At 44.3% G+C, this 22,902-nt stretch overlaps 3 protein-coding genes and 1 non-coding gene across 17 annotated transcripts in view; 2 read left to right on the top strand and 2 right to left on the bottom strand.

Moving 5' to 3' along the window:
- atp8a2 (ATPase phospholipid transporting 8A2) overlaps positions 1 to 2,118 on the top strand; it is a 52,647-nt gene extending 50,529 nt beyond the window's left edge. For 5 of the 14 annotated variants that reach the window (XM_053858539.1, XM_053858538.1, XM_053858533.1 and 2 more), the window contains exon 36: positions 81 to 2,114. In XM_053858539.1, coding sequence (XP_053714514.1) covers positions 81 to 178 — 98 coding nt within the window. In that variant the 3' untranslated portion in view covers positions 179 to 2,114. Of the gene's footprint in view, positions 1 to 80 lie in introns of all 14 variants that reach the window. The other 9 variants (XM_053858541.1, XM_053858543.1, XM_053858545.1 and 6 more) reach the window with 4 other exon arrangements.
- Positions 1,780 to 13,541, bottom strand: LOC128755292 (protein shisa-2). The gene is made up of 2 exons (XM_053858547.1): positions 12,871 to 13,541; positions 1,780 to 5,420 (listed from the first exon to the last, which is right to left on the bottom strand). The coding sequence occupies exons 1-2, from the start codon at positions 13,199 to 13,201 to the stop codon at positions 4,843 to 4,845; spliced, it is 909 nt and encodes a 302-aa protein (XP_053714522.1). The 5' UTR covers positions 13,202 to 13,541; the 3' UTR covers positions 1,780 to 4,842.
- Positions 13,542 to 14,377: 836 nt separating this feature from the next.
- trnac-gca (transfer RNA cysteine (anticodon GCA)) lies at positions 14,378 to 14,449 on the bottom strand. The gene has a single exon. It is a non-coding gene; the product is annotated as a tRNA-Cys (tRNA).
- Positions 14,450 to 14,640: 191 nt separating this feature from the next.
- pomp (proteasome maturation protein) lies at positions 14,641 to 18,380 on the top strand. Its single transcript, XM_053859893.1, has 6 exons — positions 14,641 to 14,691; positions 14,954 to 15,051; positions 15,169 to 15,229; positions 16,427 to 16,528; positions 16,744 to 16,837; positions 16,906 to 18,380. The coding sequence occupies exons 1-6, from the start codon at positions 14,689 to 14,691 to the stop codon at positions 16,971 to 16,973; spliced, it is 426 nt and encodes a 141-aa protein (XP_053715868.1). The 5' UTR covers positions 14,641 to 14,688; the 3' UTR covers positions 16,974 to 18,380.
- Positions 18,381 to 22,902: the final 4,522 nt, after the last annotated feature.

The raw sequence follows: 22,902 nt of genomic DNA, 5'->3' as shown, positions 1-22,902 counted from the left end.
GTGAAGAAGGTTTTGTTTTCAGCTGAGAACTGTTCAATGCTTCTGTTTTCTCTCTAACTGTGGCGGTTCTGGCTCTGCAGATGGCTACGCCTTCTCTCAGGAGGAGCACGGCGTGGTGTCCCAGTCCCAGGTAGTTCGATCCTACGACACCACCCGCCAGCAGCGCCCCAGCCTCTAGACCTGACCCCTGACCCCGGCTTTGGCTCGCCAAAGCGACGTTCGTCAAGCGAACAGCGGAGACAGACTTACCCGACGCCCTCGTGCCGGGTGAGAGATACCCCGCTGTGGCCTTACTGGAACTCTGACCCGACCCCGCGCCGCCCGTGGCCAGGCACGGAAGCCGTCGCTGGACTTGGAACTTAAAAGGAAGGGACCAGACTGGAATTTGACTTGGTTTCCACAAGAGCTGCACAGGCATGAGTCATCGCGCACAAGCATGACGAGTGGAACTCAGAGACTGCTGCTCATATCCATATACTCCACAGCCTGGGTTTACTTCATCGTGCTACTGTGTGTGTGTGTGTGTGTGTGTGTGTGTGTGTGTGTGTGTGTGTGTGTGTGTGTGTGTGTGTGTGTGTGTGTGTGTGTGTGTGTGTGTGTGTGTGTGTGTGTGTGTGTGTGTGTGTGTGTGTGTGTGTGTGTGTGTGTGTGTGTGTGTGTGTGTGTGTGTGTGTGTGTTGGCCTGTGCATGTATGTCTGCACGCATTGGCGCTCCGGTGTTTGTATGCATGTGTGTACCGGTCCATAAGTGTGTGTGTGATAGCTTTGAGGTGTCAGTCATCACCTGCGGCTGAACCTCGGCCAAATAAACACAGTCACAGGTGCAGCTGAATCCCCTCAACATGGAGGCAGAGTGACAGGAGCTGGTCGTGACCGGGCCCCCAGCCTGCACCAGGACCTGCTTCCCCTCTTTCTTATCTGCTCCCGTCTATCTCTCCATCTGTTAGCCGCCTCGTCTCTGCTGCTCATCCCTGTCTTTAGAAATCAACTTGGCTGTCTGTGACCCGCCCGTCTGGTACCGTCAGCTGACTCAGCAGTTCCTCGGCAGCATTTTACACGCTTTTTTTTTTTCTTTTTATTATTGTTAAAGTGGTCACGTATCCAATTTTTTGTTTTCTCCTTTCATTCATGTTTTTGTACTCCTTTTAACAAGACTTGAAGTAGCTCTAATGCTCCTCCAGATACACCACGGACGGAGACGGTACTGTGCGGCTTTCTGCCTCTGGAATTTGTCTGAATGTAGAGTCTGTTGTCTGTGTCTCCATGTTGAGGAATGCAAGACTGAGGGGAGGATGAACGAGTGTCTATCCCAGTCCTAATCATTAAACTTAATCAATCCATGACTCGGTGTCTTCACTGTAAGAGTAGCTGCGGAAGAGGTTCAATTTGAGAGCTCTGAATAGATCTGCCTGAAATTTAAACATGAGTGGAGAGTCGCCGGAGATGTCTTCCCCACCTGGAGGTGTCCCAGCTGAACTGACTGCAGCTGCTCTAATGTGCAGAATCCATCAGGTTGAACACCACCAAAGAGCCATTTAAGCCTTTCAGCACCTCCCGAAAGACCTGCCCTGCTTTCCGCCTCGGCCAAGTTTCAGGAAAAGCTGCCAGAAAACGCTCCTCCGCGAGCTCAGAGGCATCGTCATGGTTTTATGCCGCGCATTGTTGTGGTTTCTTGTCTGTAGCGTGTGAGCTGCTGATGCGACGGCGGTTTCTGTCCGCGGTGGGTGGCAGCTCTGTCTGTCAATGTGTGTGTAATTGGTGTTTCTCAAAGCTTAAGTGTGTGTGTGTGTCAGCGGGATTATCAATCTCAGACGGTGGAAACTCATTTATCACACAGATGTGTCTTCTGCAAACATCTCTTTGACAAATATTGCTCATCTACAGGCGCCATGCTCCAAAAATGTTTTAATCTATTTAACACACCAGAAGAAGAACCAGTCCAGTTTTTCCAAAAATAATTCAAGAACTGAAATGCTATTATAAGTACAAACAAGTAGCTAGTTCTGTATTCAGTTTGGTCTCGCCTCAGTTCCAGGCCTTCAAAGTCTGTCTTGCACGTTGGTCTCTGTATGTTCTGGTCTCTGTCTCAGCTACAACACTCACATCATGTTCCTCCAGAGACTTTGCACTTCAGATTCTTGAGGATTTTTCTCAAAATGTTCAATTAGAAATAACAACGGAAGCATACATGGCAGAGGTGCGGCCCTCAAGAGGTCTCAATTCGACTCTTTTAATAGGTAACACTCATTTAAAAAGTATTTTGTCAAACAAACAAAAAATACCATGTAGTAAATCACCTTTCACCCATAGTTCAGTGACCAACACATTTGCCATTTAGAAAGGTCGACCAATATTTACCATTTATTTTGAGAATATTTGAAAAATGGCTTACAAAAGCAAATATACAATCAAATAACTCATGTTAATCATGTAATGTCATGGCTCAATTACACTTATAATATGAGAGTATCAAAATCTTCTTCTTCTGTTTTGGCTTGACCCCTCTTTATAATAGTCCCAATATATGACGTGGCTCTTGAATTTTGCATATAGCCTTTTATTGGGCTTCATTTCAACTGAACTGATTTTAAAATTATATGTATTATTTTCTTTTTTTAAATTTGAATTTGTTTGTTTGTTTTCAGTGTCATATATTATGATTTTATTTAATATGTCACGCCGAAATTTCAGGACGTTGTCATTTATCTTTTCTAAATTATTTTTAAAATGAGTTCCCTGCCAGTGTTTATTTTATTTTTTTAAATTAGATTCATTTGAATCTCATTTCATACTTTATTTTTGGACTTGCGTATCATTTTTTTGTATTAATCATTTCTAAAATAACTTATTTACACAGTGTCTGATGGAGATATAAAGCATCCAGCTGTCTGCTTTACAGTCCTGATGTCTCATGTCGGCTGTGAGTTAATGAAAACTGTCCCATTTCTGGAACCAGATCATTTGTTTTGATACAATTTCAAGAGTATTTGCTCGGTCGTAGTTAGGCACCTGTCAACACAGTGATGTTCTCTTGAGATTTGGATATTCTGAAGGCTGATTTTAATTTAAGTAATGACATCACTGTGAAGCGTTGCAACTGATTTTCTCTGGTGTCTTCTTGTCTTTCAGAGGAAAACATGCTTCTTTTGTATCCTCACATTCTCCATACCTGCATAAAAATGTACCTCTTCCTCTTTAAAATACAGTTTTGTCATCATTGTTTTTCTCAGAGCTCAGAGCCTTTTTCATTCAAGCATTTAAAAAAAAATATATATATTTCCATTAATCATTTGACTGTGGGTCAATTCCCCCGTCCAATAGTCATTTTTTAGTCTTGACTTAAGTTTTTTTTTTTATTGACTCAATGTGGAATAAATCATGTTGTGGACACACTCTTGAAACAAAGTTCAGCATACTACTTCTAACTACACATCAGTGACTTTTCATGATCTTGAAGTTCTTGTTTTTGTGCTGTGCTGATTCTTTCGGGTGGGTCCAGAGTCTGTAGCCGCGTGGGAACCAGCCAGTGTGACAGACCAGTGTTTTCTTTTTTTTATTTTGTCTTCCAATTAATCAAACTTTACAAAGAAAAACAAACTGGACTTAAATATTCCCGCCACAGTGACTGATGCTTTTATTTTTGTAACAGAAATTGCATGTGGACACACATCCGCACACACACACACACACACACACAGCACTCCCAGGTCTCCTGGACATCCCACGTTGCTCCATGTTCACTGGAGCAACAAATTCCTGAAGTTGTATGTTACTGAGTTACCAAACCAGGGGGTGACTCCACGCACACATTCCTCTATTCTTTTTGGAAAAAGAGAAACATTTGGACTTGAAGTCATCATGAGCTGTTGTGTGTGTGTGTAGATTATTACTGGGAATTTGTCGTCACCCTCCTCTGTGGAAGGTTTTTGCTGGTAGGTGTTTGTTTTACGCCGCCACCATCACGGCCTCAGTCCACGCTCTGAATGTCAATGGCTTGAAGTGTTCAAGGGTTGCACAGTTTTGTCGAAATAATATCACCGATATTAGCAGTGTGTGTTCCTGACACATTCTTTTTGAGGGGTGGGGGGGACAAGATGGCCTCCTACAATGGTCTTCAGGGAGACTGCGACTGCTTTTCACATTGCATCGCAGCTGCTTTGGCCATCACCACTTGACTCACGCACGTCACACTTCTCACACACTCACACAGCCACTCCAACTGAACAGTCCCCGAGTGCAGATGTGCACGTGGCACGAGCGCAGCATGTGGTCCTCTCCTCTGCCCCGTTCAGCCGTCACTCAACTCTGCTCACATAAGACAGCAAATCTGTTTGTTTTTTTTCAATCTTTCAGTCAATATTTGAGTGGCGAGCGTTTTCTCCCTCAGCACTTGCCTCGGTATTCATTTGCCTCTTTAGAGTTCCAGCTCATTCCCACGTGTGAATCGACCAAATATCAGACGTAACAGTCGCCGGTCTGTTAAGGAGGCCAACGTGATGTCATCACACCGGTGAGAGTGATTTGCAGCCTCAAGTTTGGTATTTTATTCTGCACAAAGCAAGTGTTTGTTCCACGGAGGTGAAGATGGAGAGTGGCTGCCGACAGACACGATGACCTGGGGCGGATTTAAAATATGTTGATGGAAAACTTTTTTTCAATCAAATAAGAAGTTTTTTTTTGCTCGGTGGCCATTCATTGTCATAACAGAGGCTCGGACTTGATCTCACATTTGTGAGTTTGTGAGTGTAAAAGCAAGGCACACGTTGGCGGAGCAGCAGGCTCCAGTCAGGGCCCCGACTCGGACCTCACAGGAGGAACTTCACCACAGAGTCCAGACATTCATCACACTGTCACTGGTGGGTATTTCTGGTCGCCCGTGACACTGGAGGACCCGGCGGTGGGCGGAGGGCAGGGGGACTGGAGGGGTCTATATACACCCTGGGTAGGGTCCAAAAAGGCAGGGGTGGCGGCAACAGGGTGGGCGTAGCCGATGTACTGAGGGTGCAGGAACTGTCCCTGGTGAGGCATGATCTGAGTGGCCTGCTGGCAGTTGAGCACCGAGAAGTTGGTGGGCATGTTGACGAAGACGCTGGCGTCTGGGGGCAGGCAGCAGGAGGCCTGGGCCCTCATTACCGGAGGGGCCGCGGGCCGGGGGGCGGCTGGGGGCGCTGAGGAGCTGGAGGACGTAGCTGTGCTGGACTGGCGGGAGGAGGAGCCTCTGGAGGTGCCCACGCTGGCCATCATGGGGATAGTCTCCAGCAGGCGCCCGCTGCCGGGTCCGCTGCCCGTGGCCCCAGGAGAGGACGACAACTCTGGCTTGGGTCGGAGACAGCGGCAGCAGCACATGGCCACCACAGAGCCCACCAGGATGAAGGCCACGAAGACAGAGCCCACAATCAGGAAGGGCACGTAGATGGGCACTGGAGGAAGACAGAGCAGACTTTAACTCATGGGTCACTAGAGACAAACACAGAGCTGGTTGTTTGGAGTCGATCATTGCAATATAAAGTCTTTTCAAAGTCCATTGGATTAATATTAGAGAAAACTATATATAGACACGTGGCAGCTCGGATGATAACAACAACAACAAACATGGAGGAATCCCTGAACAAAAGCATCTGTTTGCTTTGGTTCAGGGATGTTTTTTGCTACACAATGTTCAAGGTTTCCACTACTCTGAATGTACTTGAAATTCTTATAAAATTGAAATTCTTATACAAATATTTTCAAGACATGAAAAGAGCTTTAGTTTAAATAAAGTGATATAAAAACTTGAATATAGACACCATCCTGATTTATTGTGCCATTGTCAAACTGATGCAAAATAAACAATATTTTGTTGTTTAAATGTATGTATGGGTCCATCATTTGATTCAGTAAAATACCAAATTCATTCAAATTGAAAAATGTGGCTTCTTGTGGCAAATATTCTTATATGAATATTCTTACACGATATTTTTTATCCACTCCCACCCCTAATATACATAAATCGCACTCTAGCTATGGATCAGGGAAGTGTTGTGAGGTCCAGTTGTGACGTCCTGATTCTCGTTGCTGTAAGTGTTGTGGTCCACATGTCTTAATGGACCGGCTCGACTTTGGTTCTGGCACATCTTCTGAGGGCCACACACACACACGTGTGGAGTGCGCCAGGTGTTTGAGTGACTGAGATAAAGGCCACATATGGGGTCATAATGAATCGCTGTTTACTCCTGACTTAGTGCTGGCTTACTGTGACACAATTAAAAAGTTAACACACTCCGGGTCTGTGGGGGGCAGCACAGAGCTTAAAAAAAAAGAAAAGAAAAAAAAGTCCACTGAGTCATGTTGCTTTAGCAAGATCAAAGTATTGAGCTGAAGTTTGGCCTCTGAGCTCCGGCATGTGAGAGCAGATTGGCAGCGACGGAGAAACAAAAAGCCATGTGCTGTTTGGACCAGAAGAGAAGGACTCAGAGGTTTGGGTCCCTGGGGCTCTCATTAGCAGTTATTAACTTTGTTTTGATCTGTTTTAATCCCTGGCACCCTGCTGTGTCCACAAAGCCCTCGACCCTGCAGACATGCGCCGGTGCTTGTTTGCAAGGGTCGACGAGGGTGGCGTTCTTAAGTCGGGAGGATGAAAACTAACAACTAAGTTGCAGTTCTTAGCTTCGAGCTAGCTGTTTTTGTTGTTTATTTGTTCTCTCAATAGTACTTGAATTTTTTATAATCTTAACTGTGTGCTGGGAGGACTGCAATTTCATTTATACTGGATGTCTTGCATTTAATATTAATAATAAAGTTGACTTTGACTTCCCCTTTTATTATTGAAACTGATATATAGAGCCTCACAATTGTCTACTTTCTTTAAAAACTCAAAATAAAATTAAACATTTCAGACGTCAACAGGTAATAAAAGCTAAACAGGGCACTTTCTGCCGTCGCTTATACATTAATGGACAGTGTTCCTCTGTGAACTCCAGTATTTCTGCCTTTTCACCATATAGCCTAGCTAAATAGGCGCTAGCTGTCAATGCTCCCGAGAGCTACGAGCCGAACACTGACTCGCGCTTAGCTTTAGCGTTAGCCTTAGCTTAACAACAAATTCTGCATGAATGTGGTTGTTTCTTACGCTCATTCAGCGACTGTGGCCCTTCTCTGACCTTTTTTTTGGAGGTACATGAACTACAAATTGCCACACTCTTGCTTGAGCCTCCTCCTCGTGACTGTTGTGATGTACGTACGGCGTGTGAGGCGACCTGTCAAAATATCTGTAAACGGACTTGGGATCGCACCAAAGTAAGGAACTTGGAAATGGTTACACAGCAAGAGGACACTGATCCACAGTGTGAGAAACCAGCTGACTGAATATTCACCACATTCTGAGGACAATCCTAGCCAGCAACATGTTGGGAAATTTAGCAGCATGTATCAAAATTTCCATTACTTTTCAGTGCTAAGCTTTTCCGCTGCCTGTAGAAGGCAAACGACTCCTCTGGGGGTTCATCATGACCCCTGCATGATTTAACTTTTGGTGAGGAAGGAGTCAACAGGGCCACCAGACGGTGGTCCACATCAGCACTTTGGATCGGATGTTGACACACAACAAGGTTTCCAGAACTACCTTTGGCTCTCGGGTGCAAATCTTTGAACCTCAGACAACACATATGTCGCAGTGAGCTGTGAACCTTGCTAACAAGAAAACAACTAGGTCCCAACCTAGTCCTGAATGGGACTTGCTCTCACTCTGCACCGTGGAAGTGACACAAACACTTCAGGTTTTACCATTGGTTTGTCAGCAGAGAAGTCATTGACATTCCTGTCATTGGTTACGAGTGGAGGATGGCAGTGAGTGATCCAGCTTTGATGGAGAACCACTTGGCTGAAGTAGAACATTTCTAAGATGAGTTTGAAACTGTAACTTCTGCTCGGTTCTGCTCCTAGTTGCTGAGAGACGTTGGCAGTGTCAGACCGATGAGGTGTTCCCAGACACACACCTCAACCATCGCAATGGTCAGCAGTGTTTCCATGCCTCCATGTGCTGGGGATATTTCCATGCTGAAACCCTCAGCCAACACTTGAGTCATGCCAACCAGTTTTGGCTGTTAAAGTCGGGTATTTTGGTCCTACACAAGCGCAGCCGTGCTGCTAGTTTGCCTGGATTAAGACTGCTGGAAAGTGAGGAGGGGGAGTCAGAAATCTCTGCATGTCACACACCTGGAGAGCATGACATGACACACACGAGAGCCTTGGTCAGGAAGCGGTGTCCAGCTCTCAAGCTGATGTAGCCCACAGCCACACGCCGTCTAATAAACAGGCTTTAACAGGAGCTCCTTTGAAAAGTCTGTTATGGAAACACGCGCACGTAACAGAAGCAGAAATGTCCCAGCCAGCCCCCCCCTTCTCAACATGGGGATTAGTTAGTTCCACAAACCTCCTGATGGGTTGACTTTCTCAGTACAATGTAGCACTTCCAGGCTGAGCTTTTCTATCAGCAGCTCTACTTTAAGGTTGCGTGCCAGAAGACAGACACAAGTAGAAGTAGAAGACAGCGTTTGCCATTGCAGCTCTGCTGGTTTCATGGGCTTTGAAAACTATATTGGACCAAAGCGGAGGATTTTAATAAAATAGTTGATAGATTTCAAATGATGTAAGGAGGAAATGCAGTCCAGAATCAGGGTCTGCAATGCTTCAATGCGGTTCCAAGTCTCTAGTACAAGCAACATCCGACTTACGACTTGCTCGACTTACGTCCACCCGTCCTTATGACCACAGCCAACAGATGCTTATTTATTTAATTCAATGTCTCCGGCATCGTGTACGACACTTACGGCAGCACAGTATCCCAGCATCTCACTCTCACACAGCCATCTACCACTACAGTAGTAGCTATAACCCTCGCATCGGCTATTTTGAATGGCATTCCACTTACGTCCAATATGACTTATGACCGGTTGGTCGGAACCGATCGTAGTCGTAAGTCGGAGATTACTTGTATTGTGATTGGTCGGAAGTTCAACCCACTTTAAGTTAAATTACTATGAGCCTATGACTTATTAACGTGGCAAGGTTCAAGTCTGTTCAGCGAAATGGGGACGATCATCTCCGACTACACTTCATAACACAAGATACTTACACAAACTCCCTCCTCCATCTTACACTGGTTTCCTTTTTATCTGGATCAATATTTCAGCTGACTTTTTTATCCTCCGCTTGCATGACAGCAGCGTGGTGAGCATGGACACCAACATGCATCAGAGGAGGTCTAGGCTTTTCATGACAGGACATATAAAATGACTCAGGAGTTCAGATTGGGACCCTGGGCCATGAGTTTGACACCTAGTTCAAGGGCTTTCCAAGTGAAAAAAAAAAACAAAAGAAAAAAAGTTACAGCATTTTAAACATAGCTTTGTGCACACATTTATATCATTCTAGTTCTGAATCTGCCGAGTCCAGAGCCTGGTGCCGATTGCAAAACCATCCTCCCCCATTTCTCTTGAGTAACTTTCCAGTCGCATGACGGGTTCTAGGCCACCATTGTTCTCTGTCAGTCTTCCACACCTGTTGTTGCAGTTGAGCCGTGGCAGCCGTGCTGCAACAACAGCAGACCCCCTCCCCGCACGCCGGCTCTTGTTTTGGGCACGGCCTCTGTGACTAAGCCGCCCGTGCTCCCCTCCTGGGGTTCCTTCAGTTCGTCTGGACCATGTGTTGCTCCATGTCCAGGGCATTAATAATTTCCTGCATATCTTTGTGTATCTTATCAGGTGATTAATGACCTGCCACATGTGAAATATGAATATAATGCACCAACAGAACTTCAGCGAAAAAGCAGAGAGGCATAAAACACGATTTAGTCGAAGCCCTCAGACTCAAACGGGCCCAGGACCGGCTCCAGCGGACCGATGTTGATTTACTATGTTAAGAGCCATCACTTTCTCACACAGCTGCAATGGAGGCACGTGGATTATTTTAGCTCGCACTACAAAGATGAATTTAATTCAAGGTGAACATAACGTTGCTACAAATGTACGTGATTCCATTTCCAGACGCGGACGTTCGCTTCCTGCCTCTGACATCAGATCAGTGTTCAGCAACAAGAGGCTGAACAGTTGGGTTTTCAACATGCGTGTGTTCTCATCAATACTGGCTCCCTAGCATGGTATTTTCTTCCTTCTGTAGTTAGAGTTTGAGTAAAAACGGACCGGTAACGGTCCCTGGGCCGGGGCTTGGGTACCACTGGTCTAGTACCACTGGTAGTCCTTCAACAGGATTTAGTCTTGACATCAGTCTCTATCAGAGGCTAGTGCAGTCAGCAAAGCAAAGTGATTCACCAACGATTGCACACAAGAGTTACTCCTCTCCTACCGATGGAAGTACATTCCATCGGCATTAAACTAGCACTAGGCAAAGTATTAACACTCATGGGTCATAGAAATGACTTCTGAGCCAAGTGTACATATTCACAGCTACTGCCGGTCACAATTGTGGGTCTCAGTCTCACGATGCAATTCATAAGTGGTTTCTACATTTGGAATGCTTGGTTGAAAATATCATAGCTACACTGACTGCGATCATAGCAGCAGGAAACTAAAAAACAAACGGCAAACCTCCACCAAGCAGCTTCAGTGCAGCCCAACATGATCACTCAATGACAAATATCCTTCAAAATATAAAAATAAATAAGATCAATGCTTGTTCCTTACTCCAGTTCCTATAGTTCCTTGAAAATTTCAAGGAACTATCTGTCCATAACTATCTGTCCATAACTTTTCAAGTTATTTTGAAGACAGACCAACCAACGCCATTGAAAACGTGATCTCTGTGTAACCAGATGAATGAAATACGAGTTAGCCAGGCTGGAGAAGTTGTGATGGTCTCCTACACATTACGGTTCCACCAAGTTTACTCTGCCTGAGTGAAACTTTTGGTATGATATTATAAACTACAGTTGCTACAGAGCTGTGATTGCTTGGCGCTGGTGGAGTCAGACTGCAGACCCTGCACCCTCTAATCCTGGATCTAGTCAGTCCTCCAGAGCAGAAAGAAATCAGATTCCTGAATGTCAATAATAAGTTGGAGATGCTCTGCTCTCAAGTTGGATGCTGATCATGTGACGCCCCATATTTCATCTCACATTCAGTTGGGACCACTCTGGGCGTACAGTTGAGAGGATCACACTCTTACTACTTTGGAACAGAGTTAGTTCTGGCACGCTCCTGGATTCACCAGAATTAACTGGAAATCCTCCCTTTTCCTGACTTCTTCCGATGACACAACGTTGCGGTTCAGTGTTCAACAATTAACAAAACCAGACAGGAGGGTGAGCGAGGTCGGCAGGAAGACATGTGACTTCCCTCTGAGAAGACTTGAAGAGGGGTTGAGAGGGGGGGTTAGCTTCTCCCAAATGATCCATAACATGATTTGTGTTTTAGTATGAACAGAGCTGTCAGCGCCTCCACGGAGTCACACTGTCCAAGATCCGGTCAAGTCCAAACCTGATCCCCGTGGGGACGCAGCGATACGAGCCCGACTCTCTCTGCCTGTTGCAGGCACCAACACACACTGCTATTTATAAAGTGCAGCGGGCCACAGTTTGCCATTTGTGCGTGCAGTTAACTGTGTTTTTGGATGAGTGTGCTGTCTCCCGTGCAGCTGTTGGTGCCAGCAGAGGCCCGGCAGCAGATGGATCTTTTACAGGGACGTTCTGATGCAGTGTTCTGTTTACAAGAGGAAACCCTGTCCTGTAATAGGTCCGAAATTTATGATATCAAGCGTGACACATGACCTGCGAGCGGCAGCAGGTCATTTTTAGGCAATAATGAAATAGAATATTTCAGCAGCATTTCACATTAAATTGAACTTATTTTGGTGTCAGGATGAGGCGTCAACATTGGGTTCATTCACATTTAACATTGGGTTTTTCTCTCCAGCTTCATGGCCAGATACTCTCACGCTCTCCCTTTATATTCTCTGATTTGTAGCACACCAATCATGTTTTTCATTCCCTTTTATTATCACCAGCAAATACATTTCACTGTCTGCTGTGTGTTGTTTGGATCTTCTCCCTGTGCTTGACTCGCCTCTTGCTCCCGTTTCCTCCCTTGACCCTCGTAAAACAAGCTTGTTAAAGAATGAAATGTTTTTCTAGAGTCGGTGTGGGTTGGTGTCTGTGAGACGAGCAGAGATTCTGATCACTTAGTGCTCAGCCCAGCAGCAGGAAAGTGTGGTTCAACCCAGCTTCCTCCCACTCTTCAAAACCATAGGGGTGAAGTGGTGACTCTAGTTTGCTGTGTGACAGTGGTGGGGGCCTGTTCAGGGTGTCCCTGGTCTCTCACCCAAAGTAGCGGGGACCAGCAACTGTGGATGTTACAGTAATTTGCTTTCCTTGTCTGGAAAGTGCCTGAGAATAAAGAGGCAGACTTCCAGAACACAGTCTGAAAACCTCTTAAGTACTCAGTCTGTGATGCTTGATTTGAAGATAGTGGATTATTATTAAGTATTATTAGTATTAAGATTCATTCTTTTAATAAAGTTTTCCCATTTTTCATTGCAGTGTTTCACATTATTTAGGAGAAACTTTAGTAATGCAGCGTGAGATGGAAAGACATGTGGGTGACAATGAATGAATGAATGAATGAAGAAGTCTATTTGTCTGACAAATAAATGTCAGTTTGTGTTACTAAATCCATCCTGACACATTTAAAGATTAGCCATCTTATCTTATCCATTTCCTCCCCTCAACAGTCTTGTTCCTGATCTAATTCTATATTACTCACCACGTTAACAGGCAACTCATTTTGGGGATTTTTTTTTTTGTTATATTCAGACTTTTTTTTGTTTCAGTAACTTGTTTTATAATGGCTAGATGTCTTCAGTTGAACTCTCTGCAGGTACCTGCTCCAGAATCCTTGTCTTTCTTGGTCTCGGTCCCGGGCTGCTGCGCCTGCCGGTCGTTGTCACAGCTGCCCTGGTCCAGCCTGGCCTCGGTGCTGGAGCAGCAGTACCGCAGCTCGCACTTCCCGCAGCAGATGATCGCGTCCTCTCCATCGATCTTCTCCGGACACTGGAAGCCTTCCTTCCACACTCCCGCGGGGTCCTGCCAGCCGTGACAGTACTCGCCACTGGCCTTCACGTCCATGATGACCAGCAGCAGAGCCCCGAGGACGGTGACCGGCACCGGCCAACCCACTGCCCTCATCCCGGTCCAGTGGCGAGGTGGCCACATGGAGACGAGCAGACTAGGTCAGTCCCTGACACGCAGATGGAGGGAGGTGAAGAAGAGGGGGAGAAGCGGAGGAGTGGCGAGTAAACTCAGAGCGGTCATTTGTTAGTGGGATCCTGCGCGCATTGCTGTCTCCAAAATGTCTTATCCAAAAAGTTGAGACAGGGATACGACGAGTCAGAGAGAGATATCCCACATCCAGGACCGATATTTACATCCAGTTACGTCCACGTCAACGCAGGTTGAGCTGAGAAAAGAGGCTCGCAGCAGCGCTCACGCAAGTCCTCGCACCGGCTCCTGAGTCCAACTTCTCCGACTGGTCCGCGCAGCTCCGCATGTTGGTGGGAAGTGCGCGCAGCCTGCCGTGAGTCCACGGTCGCGCCGTCACAGAGAAGTGGGCGTGGAGAGACCTTCCCTTGACGAGGCTCACGCGCCGTGATACGTTCGTTTAGACGCTTTTATCACCGCCAAGTGTGTCGAAATGGAACCCAATACCGAGGACACGATCACCGAAAACCGCCGTTATCTAACTATTGTGTCGTGCTTGGCGCCGAATGTAAAAAATGAAAATTTAGATTTTACATATAAATATAAATTTAACGTTTAGATTGAGATTCCATATTCTTTCAGATTTCTGCTAAATAAGGAAAAACGGGAGTCTTAATATTTACATTCGGCGCCCATTAGTTTCAAACTCACTCACCTGCTCGGACTCCCACAACTTAGTTTTCGGCCTGTTTGCGCCATCTAGTGGGAACAACTGGACTACAGCGCTGGCTGACCCAGTCGTGCCTTGTTAAAACGCACCCTCGATATAAAGCATCTTTCATTTGACGGAGGCGATACAGCGTGTTTCATAAAACTAAAACATGTAAACCGTTGCCTTGTGCTGTGTTTTATCTGTGTTTGACGCGTTTTATTTTTGGTTTAAAAAACTCCTCTTTCAGGTTCCGTCCATTCCATAGTCGAACCTGTGTCCTACTTGCGGCAATGAGGCAATTAATGCGTCAGGTTTTTGCAATAATTATCATCATATCGTGTAATCTGCGATTGATGTTAATGATTTACTATAAAAAGGATGGTTTTGTTGCAACAGAAACTACAGTACCAACAACATTTGGATGAAAATGCGATAACTCGCACGTCAAAGGACAAGAGACAAAACATCGGGTCAAAAAGAGGGGGCACCCGGATTTGAACCGGGGACCTCTTGATCTGCAGTCAAATGCTCTACCACTGAGCTATACCCCCTGACGGCTGCTGAGGCCCACGGTTTACAATATAACGCTGCTTTAAAGACTTGGCTGAAAATATTAAAACGATTATATAGCTGTAGAATTTACATCGGCTACGGAAAATCCCATAATGTTAAGATTATCTAAATAATAATGTAAATAAGCGCAACGTACGCCGCTATTACCGGATGTGACGTTGCAAGCAATAGTCACACCGGAAGTAGGTTGAAGAGAAACCACCAGCGCTCTGCGACAATGGTGAATTTGCGCTTTCATTCTTAACCGTTAATACTCACCCAGCCTTTAGTTGTCATTTTTTATTGCCATCTAACGACTGTTTACGCCTCGCTTTTATTCTGTGTGCCATATCCAGTCGCTTTAAAGTCAAACCCGGGGGATTGTGATTAGTCATCCTAGCTAATGCTAGCTAGCATCGACAACCGTGTTGACGCTCTTGTTTCACTTTTGCATTATTAATACGCTAAGTTAAGAATAAACGGCGAACTTGTGTCTCTTTCAGAACTCTCGAGGTATTCGGTCCCAGCTTAAAGACAGTGTCCCTGTGGCCGGTTGGAACCCACACGCGTCTTATGGAGTCCAGGATTCACTACGCGCCGGGTACTGCATCCTGTAGTTCACTTCTCTAGTTGGCAGTGTTTGTCTGAACATGAAGTATACAAGTGTCGCTTTAAAGAATTGGATTAAGTTTCACTTCCCATGTATCTCTCCCCCCAGTTTCACCAGTGTTAAGAATGAACTCCTTCCATCACACCCTTTGGAACTGTCAGAAACCAATGTAAGTGGTCACTTGCTGTTTTGTACCTGCAACTATTTGTAAATTAATCGATTATAAATCGATTATAAGTGTGTCTAGGTCAAAGATATACATGAGGTTTGCTTTGTAGTGATAGTGGGATGGATCTACCACAGGCGTTGACTGGTGCACTGACCTAACTGGAACCAAATTTTACTTGTGTTGACTTTTTTGTTGTGCCATTAAAAAAAAAAAAGAAAACATCATTTCAACACACCCTGACAGACCACACTGGTCCTGCTAAGTCAATTAATAATTCATAATGTTTAAGTAATTTTTGGGTTAGGATTTATGTTTCATCTTACTAGTGTGTTCTGATTCCACTGTTATCGCCTGATACCAATCAACATTTGTCTTAAACTGTTTAACAAATAAGCCCCAGGAGCTTTGTGAAGGTTCAGTGTACAGTGGCACCTCGGTTCTCGACCACAATCCGTTCCAGACGGCCGTTCGAGAAGTGACTTGTTCGAAATCTGAATCGATTTTTCCCATTACAATGAATGGAACAAGAAATAATGAGTTCCAAGGCTTAAAATAGTCTTTTGTAGGAGTGAATGTAGAGTGTCTGCTGCAGGTGCGCTGTTCGTCTATGTGTATGGCCGCTGCATGTGGGAGGGGTTGCAGAGTGAGTGACGTCTCTCCAGAAGTGAAGAGGTGCCCGGTGCGTGTCCAGCTCTGAATGTGCGCTTCTGTGCAGTTTGGCTGTGACAAAGTCATAAACCAAGTCACGCTCTGTCCCAGACTCGCCTCATCCCTGTGACACTCTACCACGGTCCAGTGTGGAGACAGGAAAGGTTTTACACCTCAATATGAAGAAAAAACAGTCAGTAAATGTAGCTAACAGGACACGTCTGCACACAGAGGCTGCGTTATACACATTAACAAAGTGCGTCGTGGGTCAGCTGATCGGTCCGCACACGTTATGTTTTTTCCGAGGGCGTTCGAATTCTGGATTTTTGTCCGAAATCAGATGCAAAAAAATCTTGAAATTTTTGTTCGGACTACGATTTGTTCTAATTCCAGGACGTTCGAAAACCGAGGTGCCACTGTATTTGTTAAAATGACTTGTCTGGATGTGTGTGTGCCCCAAATGCTGTTTCTCGATTCAATCTGCACTCTTTTCCCTGATGTTTTCCATGCATGTGAAACCATTCCAGAGTTGACTTTTTTTGTGTGCAGTTCCAGGTGAACAAGGACAAGATGAACTTCTCGACGCTGAGGAACATCCAGGGTCTTCACGCACCTCTCAAACTGCAGATGGAGTACAGAGCAGCGAGACAGGTGAGTCCCGCAGAGCAGGCCTATGTCCCATGATCCTGCTTTGAGGTATCCATTCCAGTGTCTCATGCCCTCAGAGTGACCGTCCAATGTGGCGGTGCTCCATTGCAGATGGTGCTTGTTGTGAATAGTTTGCTTCTCAGTTGGTGTCTCTGAGGCGTGACTTCCATCCGTCTCATTTTCTCTGAGTGAACCAGCTTGTCCTCTGCTGTTTCCAGATCCAGCGTCTGCCGTTCTTGCAGAGTTCCAATCTGGCACTGGACACTCTCCGAGGTGGTGATGAGACCATCGGCTTTGAGGACATCCTCAACGGTAAAGCCCAGTCTGCTTCTTCAGGTCTTACGTCATTTCTCACAAATCTACTTCCTGTCTGTCTTCAGACCCGGCTATGAGTGAGGTGATGGGCGAGCCACACATGATGGTGGAATACAAACTTGGACTCATGTGAACACAACACTTTTTTCTTACTGGCCTCCAACGGAGGACGGGAATGATGAGCGAAGATCGTTTACTGTGTTTTTGAATTTATAATAAACATCATTGTACTCCAGGTGGCACCTCTTCCCTGCGGTGAGCTCAGCAAATATAAGCTTTTGAACATGAACTGTGCATTTGGGACTAAGATCTGATGACGCTGGAGAGTCTGATGGTGAGACATGTATAAACAGCTCTACCACTTGTGACTGAATGATGAAGAATTCCTTCCTTCTGTTGGTATAATATAAAATATCCAAATTCACCAACAAAACTCTTGCATTTATCAACTAGGAATTTCTCAAAAATCTTGGGCTCCTTAACTTCAGTCAAGTTTGGAGTTCAGGCTTCCAGAGTGTCATTTGTGCTGGGATATGGAACTGGAGAGGAGCCCACAACAGGGGCAGGACTCAGCTTTCTCCAATGGTCATGATTTAGAGACAAAAGAGAATATAGGCAATTGATCATTGGACGTGACGAAAGGCCGGTCAAGGTCAACAGAGTGAAGAGGCTTTAAGTTTCTGTTGTTATGCACATTAGATAGCTCGCCATCATCGGTCCAATTGGTGGTCACCAATGCCGCATAATGGGAAGTTATTGACGCACAATAGTGTTTATAAAGGCAGTTTTACACCACATTTACTAGTCAAAATAGTAAACTAATGACAAAAAACTGAAATAAATCAAATCAGATGGAATACTTCAACATGAAAATGTTCAGGATTGACACAGTAATCTTCTCTGGTTATAATATTTTTTGTCTAAAATGTATTGTTTATTTACATAATTGAAAAAAAACCAAAACAAATGTGACCACGATTATTTCGATAAAGTTATTATAGGCATCAACTAATTCAATCTTGAGGATCTCTGGTGACTATAGGTGACGACGAGCTCACTCCCACTTTTGCCCACTAGATGTCAGTATCGGCACAGATTCACTGACATGATGTTATTCAGCCTCAACCTACTTCCTGGTGCGCCACTGTGGCTTTGTTTTAGATTTGATCAATAATAATAATAATAATCATATATTCGATGCAACAACATATTCCTCATTACTAACCTCAAAAAGAGGACAGAAAGGATGAGCAGGTTTGAGCTGACGTGTTTTTGAATTTGTAGTGAACAAGGTTTTACACCACGTGGTTCCGCTTCTCGATTTGAGTCCATCACGAGCAGCTGGACTCCGGAATCAGAGCATAGTTTCAAACCAGACAAAAGAGCTGCTCAAGTTTGTTGATGATGAAATCGGAGCAAGACAAAACCCATGCAACGAAGTATTTACATGAATTACAAAAGGCAAGAATAGGCACATTTATGTCTGGACCATTAATGATTTTAAAATATATATATTTACATTCCCCCGTAGTCTAAGATTGTTGACTGTTCATCCAAGCGAAAGTGAAATAAAAAACGTTTTTCAAAATCCGACTCACTGGTTGGCGACATCTGGTCACGTGTCTTTTTTTCCCAGAATGCATAGTTGCGCAAAAGACTAGAAAGCAAGCGCTCAAACGCAAACAGAGATGAACGAACACCATTATACTTGTGTTTACTTCAATATGCGTATTTTTGTCATCTTAAAAATTCCAACGATCACGGGGCACCATGACTTATACTATGTTTGATAACGTACCTATAAATATCGGACGAAGGACTGCTTCATTCCGGTTGGTCCGATGGTGGTGGGATCACAATGAATTGCAATTACAGTGAGTTACAGAACCTCTACGTTTCTTTCTCCTCTCACCACCGACCTTGACTAGCCTTTTGTTTTTTTAACAGCGCCTGTTTATTTTCTTATTAGTGACTAAAAAAAAAAAAAAAAAAAAAAAAAAATATATATATATATATATAAATATATATATATATATATATCGAAACACTTTCCTAGTTGGTGGGATCCTCCATGATAATGGCAATAAAGCTTTTTTCTGATTTCTGATCATGATATTAATACATCTTTAATTTCGAAAAGCTGAACAAGGGAAATCATGGAGACCAGGTTAATACGTGTCACATCATTGTCAAGACGTCAAGTCAAACTTAAGAGGATAATAAATATATTAACTGTCACTAAATATATAACAAATGAATACGACAGTTCAAGGACAAATGATAGAAACTTTAGTTGTAGCAAAATAAAACAATATATACTAAAATTCTGATAAGTTCCGAAAAGTTAAGTAAAAAATAAAATCGACATGAACGTCTTGGGGAGTCAGATAACCAAACCCGCCATACATTTTTAGATGTGAAATGTAGTTTTGTGTACACAGTTAAAAGGACTGAATTATGCTCCCGTTATTTCAATAAAAGTTGCTTATACAGTACAGTATTCAAAGGGTAATAAAGTCCTGCGGAGCGTTTCCACCGAGCGGTCACTCCCACGTCCCTCCACTGGAGGTCAGTATTGGCACAGATTCACTGACACGCTGGTGTTCAACCGTAACCGACTTCCTGCAGCGCCAGTGTGTTTTGGTTTTAGGTCCATCCTCCGACATGAGGCTGTCATTCCCCCGCGGCCTCCTCTCTTGAGCTCGGCCCGGTGCATGTGGCCAGAGTAACGTGGCCTGAGGCAGTCAAAGGCTCAATTTGTTGTGAACAAATAACACTTGCTGCGGTTCAACGCAGGACAGATGGCTGCAATTACCATCATCAATTCGGCGCAGCAGAGCTGTTTGCCCTCGGAGACCTTCCCTTGTTCCGTCTCTTGTTGATGCTTTTAAAACAGTGACGTCCTCGAGACGGCGTCAACAAACCTGCTGCTGAGGATCAGGTGTGCAGGAGCCTCTCCACACCCCAGTGGCTTATCACTGCTAGCAAGACTGTGGAAGCCCACGCTGCAGCTGAAAGGTGAATGGTTCTTTATTTGTTATGGTTCACCTGAGATATCAATCTTCCTTCTTTCCTCCTCCAGATTCCCCAGGTCTTATTCTTCTCCACACCCTCTGCCATGTCGTCCACATTGCTCATCTTGTCGCAGACTTGGTGTGCAACAACAAAGGTCTTTGGCCTTCAGGATGGAAGGTACACTTTCATACCTGTCAACTATGTTTTCAGAATCCAATTTATTGCCTAGGTCAGTGGGAATCCCACCAACTAGGAGAGTGCTTTGGAATAAAATAAAATAAAATAAAATAAAATAAAATAAAATAAAATAAAATAAAATAAAATAAAATAAAATAAAATAAACAAAGACTGGTCACGAATTCGACAGTCTGACAGTATTCTATTTTTTTTACAATTGCAAATCGTGTACGCCGGAAAAATAAATTAGAACAAAAAAAATTCCCACTGACGTTTCACGCCAGACCGATATCAACTTGCCAATTTCAGATCCAAAACGGATCGTCACGGTCGGCGCATCATACGAGCAAAAGTTATCATCAATCGCGCATTTATTTTTCTTGTTGCTTTCAGCTTTGACAATAGGAGCGTTGTGTGCGCATGCGCAATGCACTGCGGCCCACATCCCTTGTTTTGAATTGTGTTGCAAGAGGAATCATTCAGAGAAAAATCATAGAAGTAAGCATGGAAGAACCGGAGTTATCACCTAGTAAGAAGAGAAGAGTACAAGGAAGGATGATTTATTTTAAAACATGCTGCACATGGTAAATGTAATGCAAGAGCTTTTGTATATGTTACCTTTGTTATCAACGTAAGTAGTGATAGTCACATGAGTTTAGAGTGTCGTCTTTCATGCCGGTTCTTTCAACAGTCGAGAGAAAACGCTGCTATATTTATCACACAAAACCACTGTGGATCACGGAGAAAAGAGCGGCAAGTGTGTGTAAACTTTTCAGTCTGTGACCTGAATGAGTCATCACATGAAAATAAGCCACTGTAGCAGATGGTCACTAGAAGACTGTTGTATCAGTGCAGTCGTGACGTCAAGTGGCAACATTCTCAGCACAGTGTCTTCAGGAGGTCATGGGTGGGTTGTAAGAAGTCAGAGGTGTCGAGTTAATAGATGCTTCCAGCCTCCTAAACACTGGACTGTAGTTCTACCAGTGTATATTTGGCCACTTCCCAATATCCTCCATCAACACACTGGGGTTCTGCTGGTGTTCTTCCGTCAGTTTTTGCAGATATAGTTTGCAATCTCTTGTAAGTACAGTAGCCCTCTGGTGTAGCTTGATAAACACCTGAATTCTGCCTCACGTCCATTGGTCATACATCATCACTATTTACAAACTGAAGGGGTATTGCAGTTAGGACCACCTAACCCAAGGATGAGTCCAGTCCCAGCAGGCCAGATCGAGTCAAGACCAAGACCAAGGAGGGGCAGGAGCAAGTCAAGCCCAATGAGACACAACCTCCATGATCAATCCCTGTCTGTGAGGTAAAAGAGGTTCATTAATGGGCATAAGGGTCACATTCAGGTGGTGGCTTCAAAAACAAACAAGCCTTAACAAGCCTTACTGGTCGGGGATCTCTCATGAATTAAAACAGTCTGAGGAAGTCTTGACTGTTCTTGACACAAGGTCCTCAGTCCAGCATGGTCGAGTCTGAGGCCAAGACGTTGGTCATGTGGTCTTGAGTCCACGAGTCGAGTCAAGCGCTACAACACTTAGCTACAGTTGAGTTTGTATAATAATAATAATAATAACTATAATAATAATAATAAGAGATTGTTTATACTTTCTACTTTTTAGAACAATGTTTACAAGTGCTTTACTCCCTCGACCGCAATGGTGGACTACACCAAAAGTGAGTTTTAGCAGGGATTTAAATGTGGTGCTGCACGTCATGTTTCAGATCTACTGTGCCAGACTGTTCCAGAGTTGGGGATCCCTGAATGTCACCTCTAGATTTAAATCTAGAGCAGCAGTAGGGGTCAGCAGTTCTACAATGCAGCAGGGGGCCAGGCCAAGACAGGCTTTAAAAGTTATTAATAAAATCTTAAAGTGGATTCTAAAGAGGACAGGGAGCCGGTGCAGAGAAGCTAATACTGGTGTGATGCGCTGCGGTCTGTGAGAGCCAGTTACAAGCCTTGCTGCTGAGTTCTGAACCAGCTGGCGCTGTGATAGACATTTCTTGTTGCCAGTGAAGAGGGAGTCACAGTAGTTCAGGCGTGAGAATATAGAAGTCGCCATGTGAGAGAATGGGTTTGATTTTAGAGATCATTTTCATCTGGACGAAACAGTACTGGGCTGCTTTTTTTCATGTGAAGGTCAAAAGAAAGTGAGGGCTCAAATAGGACGCTAGGATTTCAGCTATAGGTGTTGTTTTTGGATAAGGGTCCAAGGCTTCTATCAGGGAAGCTTGGAGAGTTTGGTGAGACTAATATTTCTATTTTTGACTGGTTCACCTGAAGAAATTTTGTTTCATCCACTTAGTGAGATCTTCAGCCTTGAGAATTCTTTTCGGGTAAAAGCAGTGGAAGGACACGTAAGGTAACATGGGACCTAAAATGGACCCTTGCAGGTAAATCCCTATGGTGACTTGGAGATGACCTGTCAGAGAGATATGACTGGAACCAGCCAGGAGCGGTTGTTGGTGTTGGGATTTCCTGCCTGTCAAAACTGACGTGCTTTGTCTTGTTTTCCCTAAACCAGACCTGGGCAAAGTGCGGCCCGGGGGCCATATTCAGCCCAATGCCTGTATTTTTGTGGCCCTTTTAACTGTTATGTTGTAATTTTTCTTTTTTTGTTCTTTCTCTTTTAGTCATCGCCACCACTTACAGCATGTTCTTGTTTGAAGACTATAATTTTCTTCTTTTCATTGGCCATTTTTGTGTGTTTTTCATGTTCCTCAAAATACATCGAAGGAATATTGAAAATATACGTTGAAATAAAGTCTTTTTATCTTGAATGTCTGGTGCATAGTTATGTCGACTCAGATTCAAATTAAATGCATATAAAATAAAATATTTCAAAAAGTTTCATGGCATACTT

This window comes from Synchiropus splendidus, chromosome 3, assembly GCF_027744825.2.
Source record: "Synchiropus splendidus isolate RoL2022-P1 chromosome 3, RoL_Sspl_1.0, whole genome shotgun sequence".
Taxonomy (NCBI): Eukaryota; Metazoa; Chordata; class Actinopteri; order Syngnathiformes; family Callionymidae; genus Synchiropus; species Synchiropus splendidus.
Note: the sequence above shows the minus strand (reverse complement) of the source record. Positions and strands in the feature narration are given on the sequence as shown.